Source organism: Typopeltis vanoorti, chromosome 2 (assembly GCF_054136105.1).
Source record: "Typopeltis vanoorti isolate ZY-2024b chromosome 2, IOZ_Tvanoo_1.0, whole genome shotgun sequence".
Lineage (NCBI taxonomy): Eukaryota > Metazoa > Arthropoda > Arachnida > Uropygi > Thelyphonidae > Typopeltis > Typopeltis vanoorti.
The window spans coordinates 154,894,375-154,908,000 of NC_143550.1; the positions used below are offsets into that span (position 1 = coordinate 154,894,375).

Consider the following 13,626-nt stretch of genomic DNA (forward strand, 5'->3'; position numbering starts at 1 on the left):
TGTGCAACCTCTCATTATGAATCTATTGATTTCAATCAGGTTACTTAATGATGATGATGATGATGACAATAATAATAGTAATAAATACATTCTTAGCCTGAAAATAATAAATTAAAAATAAGTTCATGGAAATAATTTTATGGGTGGGAGCCACATAAAAAAACAAAATTGATAAACACTGCAATTCTGATATGAATTATTGTATTATGTGAATTACAGTGCCCTATCAATAATCAACCTTCAAATGAACAAATGTTCAATTAACCAATCCTTGAATGAGTTAGTGTATTAAATTATTTTTACATAATCGTGCCTTCAATTATCCAACTCTTTGATTACCCAACCAGCAAATACTTTCTGCTGTGGCTTGATAAATTGAGGGATTACCACGTTTAATAATTCCAACAGTAGTAATAATAATTCTTATTATTAGAATTATAATAATTCATATTATTTACAGCAGCATTTTCAATATATTGAGAAAGAATATTAATTTCTAAAGCTTTAATATTAAATATTATTTTCTAGAAAACTTTCTTACTTATTTCTAGATTTGCTATATATCTGGTAATGTCAATTAAGTCTAAAATATAAAGTTTTTCTAACATAGTAAACAATTTATAGCTTGATATTTCTAAACAATGCAATTCTATTTCAAGGCTTTCATATGTCAAAAACATCAACATGATTATGTTACAAAGGTTTTATTCTTTATCTCTTTACTGAATTGGTAAATAAACTTAGTTCTATTTGATAATACATAGCTTAAATCAACCTTAACTTATTTTATAATTTGCAATATTTATTATTTTAAACAGCATACATGCATTTGCACCTAAGCTGTTCAAAATAATAAGACCTACGTATGCATATGTATGTATGTCTGATTATCATTGTCATTATGAAAGAATTATTTTATTCAAATCAAATTCAAAAACAAAGCAATTTCTTAAAAACTTTTTTCTTATGAAGATGTTACTTGTGATTGTTTCAGTTGCATTCAACATTTCAAAATTCAACTGTGTAAACTGAATTACACTGCTGAAATGATTAGAAACAAGAGAAAAATTATAATAAGCAGCAAGTAATTTTTATTTTTTTAAGTTGGTACCATACATCTGATGTAAACATGAAATGTATTTATTGTTAAAATTTTATTTAATACATGTTAATATGATTCATATCAGATATCAAAAAGATATTTTTAATATCTTTTAAATACATCTTTCAAGAACTAGTTATAAAATATTTTTTCTGACACAGAATATTTACTAATCTTTACCTGCAGTAATACATGATGCATCTAAGATTTTGCACCTTATGCAAAACAAAACAAAAAAAAGTAAAAGAAAGAAACATTTATGACCATTTCTTAAACTGTGTAATGTCAAGAAGGTAACACTAATTTCAGTGAAATTTCAAGACAGGCAAAATATCATTTAAAAAATATATATTTTTCTAGTTACAAAAAGTAATTTTCTTGATGATGTCTTCTTATATGCCATCTTAGTGAATGTTTCCAGCGAAATGTTTCTTTGCAGTACATACAATGAAAAGAGTTAGGGGCATGCATTGCTAGATGTTGTCTTAAATTATACTTAGATTTGAAAATCTTGCCACATAGATGACATGGATGACTGGGAGTAGAATGTACAGTTAAATGTTGCTTAAGACGATGCAGTTTTTCAAACTTTTTTCCACAATAGACACACTGGTAAGGTAGCTTTTTTGGAGCACTGCCTGCAAAAAAAAAATATATTTTTTTAAATATAAGTTGTCCTAAACTTTTAGTTATGTTTATAGTTGTACCACTATAAAAGCTACTACTCGGAAATAAATATGAAGACACTAGATTTCTCAATTTCCAAATTTTTCTAAATGCCAATATGTCATTTAATGAGAGAAATAAGTATATGATAATAATGAAAAATATTGAGAATAACTGCAAATGCTGTGCATCTCATTTTCTTTCTATATCCTATATATATTAATGTTTTGTCTCATATACTAGAATATCATGAATGCACAAGTTCAAATTGAAGCAGCCAGTAAAATTTTAAATAACCAGTTTATATTTAACAATGAAAAAAATCAAACCATTTTCATTGTTTTCAACAATGTTATCTTGTGCAAAAAGACAATTTTTAATTAATTAAGAAGAGAGCTGTCAATTCTTTTAATATTATAGTATTCTTCTTCAAGAGGCATTTTTAAAATTTTTATTTTTAAATACAGTACTAAAATAAACTTGCAGTTAAAGTTGTTTCCAAGTAAAGAAATAATTATTTGCAACTTCCCAGAAAAATAAATATAGTAACAAGGACTTTGCTATCTGGTACACTAACATAATTACAGAATTCAATACCAAAATTTAATATGGACTTAAGATACTAGACTAAATGATAAGTGTTTTAATAGCATTATCATTATCATTAATCAATTGTTCTAATAACCAGCCACTTCTGTAATGCAGTTGAATAAATGATTAATCCTATATTGAGGATGAAAAGATTATTCTCTAGGCCTTGAGATGAAGATTAGTTAGCTGGCCACAAACATGAGCAGTGCATTTGTTTATCATCTGAGTAACCTTTTCCCTTTTATGGAATAGAAAAAAACCATATACATATTCTCTCATATTTGCATAATCTCATGGCTTTAGTTAGTATTGCTTTTAAACACAAGTTGAGAGTTATAAAATAACTACAGTTGCCTCCAGTGGCGCACCCAGAGGGGGGGGGGGGGCAAGGGCCTGGGCACCCCCCACAAAAAAGGAAAAAACACTAGAAAAATTTCCAAAAATCTTTTCCTAATTAAAATTCATTTTTTTTATTTATGTTGTGTGCTACTTATGAATTAGCGATCACTGCAGATGCTCAGTTATAGGTTGTATGTGTAGTGTGTATTCGCAAAACGTCTACTCAACTCCCCCCCCCCCAAAGGTTAAATCCTGAGCGCTCGGCCCCCTCAAGATTAAATCCTGAGTGTGCCACTGGTTGCCTCTGTTATAATGAATTTTCTTCATTATTATATCATATACCTTACTCTTTTCCTTAAAGTATAGATTAGTGTTTAAGTTATCAATTTACACATTTAATTTTGTTTAAGTGTGTGCGCGCGTGCACACACAAGCACGCACGTGCACACACACACACACACACACACACACACACACACACACACACACACACACACACACACACACAGTATATATAAACTTGTTTACAACTATTTAAAAAAAATGCTTTTTCTTGAGAAAATGGTATCTGTGTGTGGGGGGGGGGGAGGCACATGAGCAAAAAATTGTGTATGCATTTTTGTGCGCACACACACACACACACATACAGTAATACTGCGACTTAAATATGTCAGTTTATTTGTGTTTATGTGTGTATTTGTGTAAAGAATTGCATTCAATTTACTTACTGCTTTCTCCATGCAAAAAATATTCTTTTTTGTTTGCTATCCACTTTCACTATTTCTGGGGCCACCTTTTTCCTATTTCACTTCCTTCCAATCTTCCACTGTTTTAATATCTTTTGTATCTATCTGGTATCCCCCCCCCCCAATTTAAATATTTCTAACACATCACCTCTTTTTATTGTTCCCTCATTACTAATTTGTGCAGATTATATTAACTCAATCCATCCATATAATAATTCCAGTTCTGATATTACTTTAGTTAATTGTTTGTAGTCTTCATTATTCTACAAACAAATAGCTAAAGTGGTTAGATTATCACTTCAAAATTCGATGTTAAAGATAATTTACCTTCAGGGTTTTGATAAGCTTATCTAGATTATTTTGCTCTCCGTTGTCTTTTTGTTCCTTACAGAATCCTTGGATTTTGTGAAAGTTCAGAAATATATAACAAAAACAATATTGGATTTTGTGAAAGTGAGGAGACAGTGGAAAGCGTTCAGAAATATATAACAAAAACAATATTGGACTTGTGAAATATTGATCATAAAGACAGATTGGTGCAATGTAGCTGTCTGGTTAATAGACAGCGAAGAAAGACAGAAACGTATAAGTTAGTAAGGGAAGTTTACAGATGGATACACAAGAAAATTTTCCTTTTATGAAAGGTGGGAAAAGAACAAGGAGACCATGCCTGCAAGCTGAGAATACATGTCATTACACACAATAATACATATAAGACAGCACCTTATCTCAAAATTATAGTTACAAAAGTCAGTTTATGTTCTTGGCCTTAAATGCCTATAAGTACCATTTATTATTATTATTAATAATATTAATTATTATTTATTACTGATTTGGTCATATGATGCAATACAGTAATTTCATTGTTGAACCAATTCTAGGTTTAAGAATTACCATCTGATCTCCATGGAGTCAGAGACTCATATAAGGAAAAAGCTACTGTCATTTTTAATAGAAAATTAATTTTGAAATGATTATAATAATATTTTTTTTTTATAACTGGACTATTTTTATTGATAAAATGATTTACAATGATAACAATAATTTTCTTGATGGAATTATTATTGTTATTATTATCAATATTAATTCATAGCCTAATGGATTTAATGAAATTTGATATTTAGGATAACATGAACTGGACCATTTTAATGACAGAATTAAAGAAAACAAAATTATAAGCAGATATGCTAAAAAGAGCTTTAGGTTAACTTTTTAATGTAAATTCCATCAATGGAATATTATAAACCTATAATACATTCATATTGGTGAACTAAAGTTAAATAATCCAGAAATCCTGTTACAGAGATCAAACATAAAACATTTGCAAGCCATTTCAGATCTCAACTAAGTGGTGTGGTGGTCTTACACCAGATAATGAAATTCATCTACCAACTAAAAACTTCTGTAACAATAATGAATTTTCTTATTTTTTTTACATTAGCCTCTCACACTAGAGGTTCAAAAACCTATCGAACATTTGTGCCATTTGTGAGAAAGTGGCAAAAGCGAAAGCTGGATGCTTGTAGTGATGGCTGGAAAAAGTCTCCGCATACTAGTATTAATGGAGTCACAAGTCTAGACCCATCTCAGACAACACAAGATCTCTCACATACTACTTTGAACAGACAGAATATGGATTACTGTACACAGATTTGTTCGTCAGGTTTTCAAAAGGATGATGAGATGTTTGAGAGGTCCAGAGACGATTGACTAAGTCGGTATCTGGTCTTTGGAATGTGGAATATGAGGACAGATTGAGAGGATGCAAATTACAGAGCCCAGTGGATAGAAGGAAGAGGGAGACATCATCAAGGTGTATAAGTTGGTAAGGGGTAATTACCAGATTAGTGTGGATATGATTTTTCATAGAATATTTGGAGACAGGGGAAAAATGAGGCCATCCCTGGAAGCTGTATAAGGTGGATGTGAGCAAGGGGGTGAAGAGTAGAATTTTTGTATGGAGAGTAGTGGGTGATTGGAATGCATTGCCTGAGAGTGTGGTGAGTGCATTTAAGTTGAGGTAGGATGAACTGTGCATGTGAGAGTGGTACCTCCCACGAAGAGCCTCTTGACTCCATGGAAGTCTGTTGATAATAATACTTTTAAACCCATTTTACCACCCCTATCAAGCAATGAATTCTATAGTTCATCCACTCTCCATACAAAAAAGCCATTTCTCACTCCCATACTCATCACCTCTTTTCACAACTTCCAAGGATGACTGCTTAGCTTTCCTCTTGTTCTACTATATGATGACCTATGACCTATGTGATGACCTATGTCCTCTAAGAGTGGAGAATTTGGAAGGAAGTGAGACAAATGATTTTGAGAGCGTATGATGTGAGGTAGAGGTAGGCAAGACAAGATATTTAGTGGGGTGTTGATACAGACCCAGGAGCACAGAGGATGGGGACCAGGAGATGTTTAGACAGCTAAGTTTGGCAAGTGCAAGAAGAATGATTGTTATGGGAGATTTTAACTTCAGTAGTATAAATTGGAGAGAGGAAGATGCATGTAGCAATAGGGGAATGGAATTTCTAGAATTCTTGAGGGACAAATGTCTTAGGCAACATGTAACAGAGGGAACAAGAGGTTCAAAAATTTTGGATTTGGTTATAGCATCAGAAGAGTTGATAATAACTGAGTTGATGTCTCTCCCACCAGATGGAGAGAGTGACCATATGGTGTTGACTTGGAAAATGAATAGACATGCAGGAGTATCAAAGAGACAGGAACTTATGTGGAATTATAAGGCAGGTGATTATAATAGTCTTAGACGTCAACTTCGGGAAGTTTCATGGAGGGAGGAATTGGAAGGCCGGGATATCACCAGTGCGTGGGAAATTGTGAAAGAATATTTGTTATCAGCAATGGTAAGTTGTATACCACGAGTGAAGAAGAGGACGCAATTTGGAGTAAAGTGGATGACAAACAATATTAAACAGGAATTGCATGCGAAAAAGAGGCTATGGAAGAGATATAAGGAGATAGGTGAAGAGATGCATGAGGAATATAAGACACAGGCCAGAAGAGTGACTAGTGTGGTAAGGAAAGCGAAACTGGAATATGAGAGGAGATTGGCCCTAAGATCCAAAGAAAATCCTAGGGAATTTTTTAGCTATGTGGCCAGTAGGAGGAGAAATGACTGTGGAAGAATGATATTGTGGGATAAAAATGGGAATAGAGTGACTGATGCAGAGGACATAGTGGAATTGTTCAATGAACACTTTATTGGAGTATTTCATCCTAGAGGAGTCAGTTTTAATGCTAGAGGGATAGGACTGGTACGAGGTCTGGAGGTACAGGAGGAGAGTGTGTTTCAGATACTGAGTACTCTGGATGTCAGCAAAGTTGTGGGACTGGATGGTATTTCGCCACGAGTTTTGAGAGAATGTGCTAGGGAATTGACAGTACCTTTAACGTGGCTTTTCAATGAAAGTCTGGCTTTGGCAAAGGTGCCCGAATGGAAGGAAGGTAAGATAGTGCCATTGCATAAGGGTGGTAACAGACTGGAAGTGTCTAATTATAGGCCAGTCTGTGTGTCATCAGTAGTTGTTAAGATCTTGGAGAAAGTAGTGAGGGACCGTGTACAGCATTGGGCAGATGAGGGTAATGTTATCTGTGAGAATCAACATGGATTTGTGAAAGGACGCTCTTGTTTTAGCAAAATGCTAGCCTTTCATAATAAAGTTACAAGAACATTAGATGAGGGAAAGGCATATACTGCAATTTTCTTAGACTTGGCGAAGGCATTTGACAGGGTGCCACATGATAAGCTGATATTTAAGTTGCAGCACATGGGTCTGGATGTCAGATTGGTCAACTGGATTCAGGATTGGCTGTCTGATAGGTATCAGAGAGTTGTGTATGGTGGAGCAGTTTCCAGGAGGCAGAGGGTTACAAGTGGGGTCCCACAGGGCTCAGTACTAGGACCTATATTGTTTAACCTTTATATCAATGACATAGCCAGTGGATTGCAGGGGAATATTCAGTTGTTTGCAGATGATGCGAAGCTGGGAAGGATTATTAGTAATAGTGCAGATGTGGTAGCCCTGCAAGAGGATTTAAATAAGCTAGATAGATAGGCAAATGAATGGGGGTGTCAGTTTAATGCAGCAAAATGTAAAGTCTTGAGGTTTGGGAAACATCGATGGGATGCTGCATACTCTATGGGAGGAGTTATACTGGAGGAAGGGGGAGACAAGAGATCTGGGGTTGATGATTGATAGAAACCTGAAGTTTAGGGGACATATTGCAAAGGTGGTGAAGGTAACACAGAGGATTGCTGCTATTATGAGAAGGACACTGACCTGCAGAGATAAGAGGGTTATCATTCCATTGTATAAGTCTCTGATCAGACCACACTTGGACTATTGTTCTCTGATTTGGTCCCCAGGATTTGAAGGGGATAAATTAACTGTGGAAAGGATACAAAGACGGATGACAAAGATGGTTTCAGGACTGTACAAGGATAGTTATGAGGATCGGCTGAGAGAATGTGGACTGCAGAGTTTGGTGGATAGAAGAAGGAGAGGTGATATGATTGAGACTTTTAAACTGTTGAGAGGTGGTTACAGGGTTGACACTGGGGAGTTCTTTCGCTTGGTTGATCAGCGGGAAGGAGTGATGACAAGAGGCCATCCCTGGAAGTTACGAAAGGAAGCTGTGAGCAAGAGGGTGAGGAGTGGTTTCTTTGTGTGGAGGGTGGTTGAGCCGTGGAATGCATTGCCTGATGGAGTGGAGGGAGCGAGAACGGTCAATGAGTTTAAAGAGTGGTATGATAGACTTTGTGTTTCTCAGGGGGGGACCTCCCCTCAGTGAGTCTTGACAGACTTTATGTCTTAGGAAGGACCTCCCTCGATGAGTCTTTTGACTCCTTGGAGGCCTGAATAATAATAATAATAATAATAATAATAATATATGAAAAATCCCATAACAGTTTTTTTTTACGTCTCAATCATGTCACCCTTTTGTTTATCCACCAAATTCTGCAGTTTGAATGTTCTCACAGTCTATCCTCATAACCAACATTGTACAGCTCAGATATCTTTTTTGTTATAGCCTCTACACTGAAGTACTTCATCCCCTTCAACTCCTGGTGACCGGATTTAAACACAATAATCCAGAGATAGTCTGATCAAGGCTTTATACAATGGAATCATCACTCTTGTTAGTAGCAGCAATCCTCTGGATTACCTTCACAGTATGTCCCACAAACTTTGAATTTTTATTGACTATCACTACATGATCCCTTGCTTTCTCTGCTTCGTCTAGTACAGTTCCATCAATAGAATAAGTAGTCTCCCATGGTAGATCCAAAATCTAAAGAGCTTATCTTTAGTTGCATTAAAGTGACATCCCTATTTTTTCACCCATCTGTCTGGCTTAATCAAATCTTCCACCACATCAGCATTATTACTAATAACCAATCTTAGCTTCGCATCATCTACAAATAACCATCCTCTGTGATAATATCAGCAACATTAAGGTTAAAAAGCAAAGGTCGCGATACTGATCCCTGTGGAATCCCACTTGTGACATTCCTTTTTCTTTGATATTGTTCCCCTCTACATAACTCTCTGATATCTATCAGATATCAGAGATACGGCCAATTTCCAATCCAGTTCACTAACCTGATATCAAATACCACGTGTTGGAACATAAATATAAACTCATCATATGGCATAAGGTCAAATACCTTTGCAACATCCAAAAAATGCCAGTCTGTTCCTTTCTGTCATTAATCACTCTAGTCACTTTATTATAAAAGGTAAGCAAATAACTGAAACAAGAGCATGTTAACAAATCCAGACAATATTACCCTAATCTTCACAGATAATATTACCCTAATCTTCCCAACTGCATATATGATCTCTCACAAATTTCTCTGAAATCTTAACTGCAGAAGAATATACAAATACAAATGGGCCTAGAGGTTTTTTTTTTATATCTGAACCACATACAAAAGGTCACGATACCTATAGAAGATCAGTGCTGTGTATGTGGAGAGAGGATAAGAAGAAAGGAGGAATCTGTTTACTTTTTTTTTTTTTGAACAACTGATGGTTGTATTCTTTGGGGAAGGCCATTCCAAAGAACAGAAGTAGATGGAATGAAAGAGAAGGCAGTGGAGTTGGTTCAGTGAGTTTCAAGCTGGTACTGGATAGCAGCGGCTCTTGTTCTACTGATTTTGGAGGAAAGTGGAGAAACAATAGTGGCCACAGAGCACTATCCATGAAAGCTGTACAAAAGGCACAAGCAAAAACTGAACATCTGTGAGAGAAGATACATGAGAAAGAGAGAGAAATAGAGCAATCTCAGAGAGGATTTTGGTGAACCGCCCTAAATTTTGGTGCTGGCCTGGTTGGTCGAATGATTAGTGCATCTGCTCTCCAGCCAAAAGCTGCAGGTTCGAATCCTGCTGTGGACATGGATGTTTGTGATTGTCTGTGGAAATACTAGCGGTGGTGGTGGATGGTAGATGCCATTGGTGTAGTTATGGTTGGTGATTGAGTGGTGGAGACAGAGAGAGAGAGATGTAGAATAGGTGCCCTCCCTCGATGAGTCTGTGGACTCCCTGGAGGTGTCTCGTAATAATAATGATATTCCATGGTCGAGTGGATTTGGGATTTGTATACAGTTAAGTAGTGTCTTGTGAAAAAGTACATGCAGAAGTTATAGTTGAAATGTGTTTGTGCCAGGAGGTTGGAAGTGTTGTCCAGTCTAAGAAAGGAAATCTGATTGTATTTGGATACCTGGGTATTATTGAAGGTAAGGGGGGGGGGATGTAAGCTCTTTCTTGTGAAAGATCAGACAAGACTGAGTTTTGGTGTTGTCTTTGTCCATTGGGATACAGCTGGGAGATAAGACTTCAAGACAATGGTCATGGTGGATCTTGAGGATTGTAATACTTGAGTACTACAAGGTTTGTCAAATGAAAAGGAAGAATGAGGTGTGCTATCATCACCAAAGCTATGGATGAAATTGGAAGTCTGAGGGAGCAGGTCATTTATATACAAGAGGAAGACAGTGGGTAAAATAATGGAACTCTGGGGTACTCCTGCATTGGTTGGGCAACAATCTGAGGACAGGAAACCATCCACCATGACATGTAGTGAGCAACCAATGAGAAAGGTTGGTGATCCAGTGCAGAGTGTGGAAGGCAGACCATAGGATGACAGTTTATATTTCAAATGCCTTTGAAATATTGAGGCCAACCATGAGTTTCTCCAAATTTTTCCATGGCTTGAGTCCAGAGGTAGGTGGTGAAAAGCTAGATCAGCTGTAGATTGTGAGTGTCGGAATCTGTGCTGTTGGTCACTGATTGGTGAGTAGGTCTCTAGGTAGTTCAAGAAAGGTTGTTGATAACCTTCTCTATAATGTTAGAGAGAACAGAAGTGAGAGCAATTCGATGGTTGTTTGTTGGTTGACGTTTATCACCTTTCCTTGAGATGGGCTGGATGTGGCCTGATTCCATGTTGTAGGGTAGATATCAGTTGAATAGGATGGATTGAAAAGATGATACAGGATAGGCGTTAGTTCTGGGGTACAATTTTTTTAACACAATAGGTGGGATACCATCAGACCAGATGTCTTGTTTTTGTTCAGATTATTAATCTATGAATTTCTTTCTGGCAGAAGATATGGCTTACCTGGAGGGAGCACTTATTGGTGGAGTAGGGGGGAACTTTCCCCAGCTCAACAATGCAGGAATTGGGAGAGAAGAGTGCTGCCAGTAAGTCAGCCTTGTCTTTAGGTGAGGTAACTACAGCACCATCAGGATGTGAGAATGGTGGAAACCTGGATAAGTAAAGGTTGTATCCAATAGCCATAGTAAGGGACCAGCAGGAGCAACTACCATTTGGGCAGGAGGTAAGTTTGCAGCATTTGGTTCTTTCAAAGTCTGATTTGGATTTGGTGATGATTCATTTACAGCTGTTGTGAGCTATAGTAAAGGTCGAGTGAGCAGCTGGAGTTTTGGTCTTGGGCCATTAATGGTATGCAGAGGTTTTTTTTTTTTTCTCTGCATTGGAACACTTTTTTGAGAACCAAGGTTTGAAGTGGCTGTGAATTTAGGGTGAAATAAGGGATGAAGGTATTCATTCTTGTTATTCAGTCTGAGCAGGTGTCTGAATTAGGAGAACTGAAGCAGTATTTGGACCATGGGAAGGAGGAACAGAAGTCACAGAGGTCATCCCATTTGGAACCCTTGTACTACTAAAAGAAACAAGACTAAGAACAGGTGGATAGAGGTTGTTCTGTGGTAAAAGAGACTTGTATGAGGTTGTGATCTGAGTCACCAAGAGGAGTAGTGACATCCAGAGTATACTTAGAATGGGAGTTTGTTAGAAAGAGATCAAGTAGATTAGCAAATTGGAGTAGCTGTCAGGTATTTTCAATGACCTATCACAGATCATCAATCTGTGATAGGTCATTGCTAATGGCTAGTACCTTGGCATCTCTGCCTGCTTTATTGGTGAAACTGAAGAGGAGAAGCAAATTTGAGTTGTGGATGTTGAAGTCCTCAAAAAGGATGATCTCACTATTAGAATAATTTGACTGTAGAAAGTCAAGCTTTAGAGAAATAGTTGAAGAGATAAGAGTGATTAACAGTTTGAGAGCATATGAAATATTAACAGAGAGAGCATATGAAAAAGGCAGATTAGGTTGGTAGAGAAATTTTGTGCCAAAGCAGATCAAACAGAAGGATTTCAGGATTTGCAATCTTTAGCATAGTATGTTAGCTCTTATGAATGTGCAGGTGGCTTTTTTGTGACAGAAAGAACTGTGTAATGTGCAGTTCAGGTGGACAGTGGTTGTTGAGGTTGCCACTTGGAGTTCTGATATGAATAGTAATTCTGGTTTAGATGATTGTAGGTAGTGTACATCAGTTATATTGCTGTTTAGGCCATAAATGTTGGTGGAGACAGAAACTTTTTTTTGGCAAGAATTAATGTTGGTGTTTTTTTTTTTCTTTTTTGTTGTTTTTTATGTTTTTTGGTTAGATTTTTTTGTTTTTATCATTGTTTTTGTAAACTATTTTTTGTGGAAGAATTTTTGTGATCTGCAGTAAAGTCCTATTTCTTTGGATTGTGATCTGTTGATCACATACAGAGGGAACCTCTGTATGTGTGGTATGTCTCCTCTCCATAGATAGCCACGATAGTTTCTCCCTGCAAATACTGTACTTGGTCTCCCTTGAGTCATGAGTCTATTTTACCAGTGGCTGCAGGATTTAATGCTAGCTGATCTTATTCTCTTTCCCCTCCTTGGGCACTTTTCTAGTAGTGATACCTTCATTGAACAGCCAGGTCAATGGAACTGTCTGTTTCTTAGCTCTTAAAATATGTGGCAAAATCCCCTCCAGGTCCAACTGCCTTACTTCCAGAAAGTATTTGAAACACATTCTCCTTGTGCACTTCTAAATTTTAAACCCTCTACATCCTTTAGGAATAAAACCTACTTTTTTGGGTAACACACTCCAATAAAGTGATCATTAAACAGCTACACTATGTTATCTGCATTGACCTGCATTTCCATCTAACAGGATCATTCATTCAGAATGAATGAATGAATGAATGACAGGGTGTATCATTCATCAAGAATCATTTATTCTTCTACTGGCAATATAATGAAAGACTTCCTTAGAATTTTCCTTGGATTGTGGTGCTAGTTTCTTCTAGTATTCCATTTTTGTGTTCTTACTATACTAGTCTAGACCAGAGTCTTATATTTTTCATGAAATTGCTCTTTATACTTTCTTCAAAACCTGTTTTTCAGCTGTAATTCCTGTTTGAATTCTTTATTCACCTGCTTTACATCAAAATCATACTATGTTTTTCACTTAAGGAATGCAATTTGCCATTTCTGTTGATAATTATTTCTTATTTCAAATCTATTTCTTATCTCATTCTCAGGCACTGATGATATTTCTTTCTTTTAATTCTTCCATCCATGGAACTATCCCTAGTTGATTTCTAAGATTATTAGAGTCATTTGCCTTATAATTCTATATAAGTTCATTTTTCTTTGATACTTCTGCATGTCTGCTGACACTTGAAGTTAAGACTACATGGTTGCTTTCACCAATGGGGGAGTTGGGCTGTCAATCAGATCCTCTGAAGCTAATCCAAAACTCTTGATCCTTGTGTTCCCTCTACTATACACATTGCCTGTGAAATT

At 36.2% G+C, this 13,626-nt stretch overlaps 1 protein-coding gene across 1 annotated transcript in view; it reads right to left on the bottom strand.

The window, feature by feature from the left end:
- Positions 1-1,267: 1,267 nt before the first annotated feature.
- The window catches only part of LOC150109548 (uncharacterized), a 39,968-nt gene continuing 27,609 nt past the window's right edge, over positions 1,268-13,626 (bottom strand). The window contains exon 2 of the mRNA XM_090408941.1: positions 1,268-1,740. Within this exon, the coding sequence (XP_090265067.1) occupies positions 1,463-1,740 (278 nt within the window). The 3' untranslated portion in view covers positions 1,268-1,462. The remainder of the gene's footprint in view (positions 1,741-13,626) is intronic.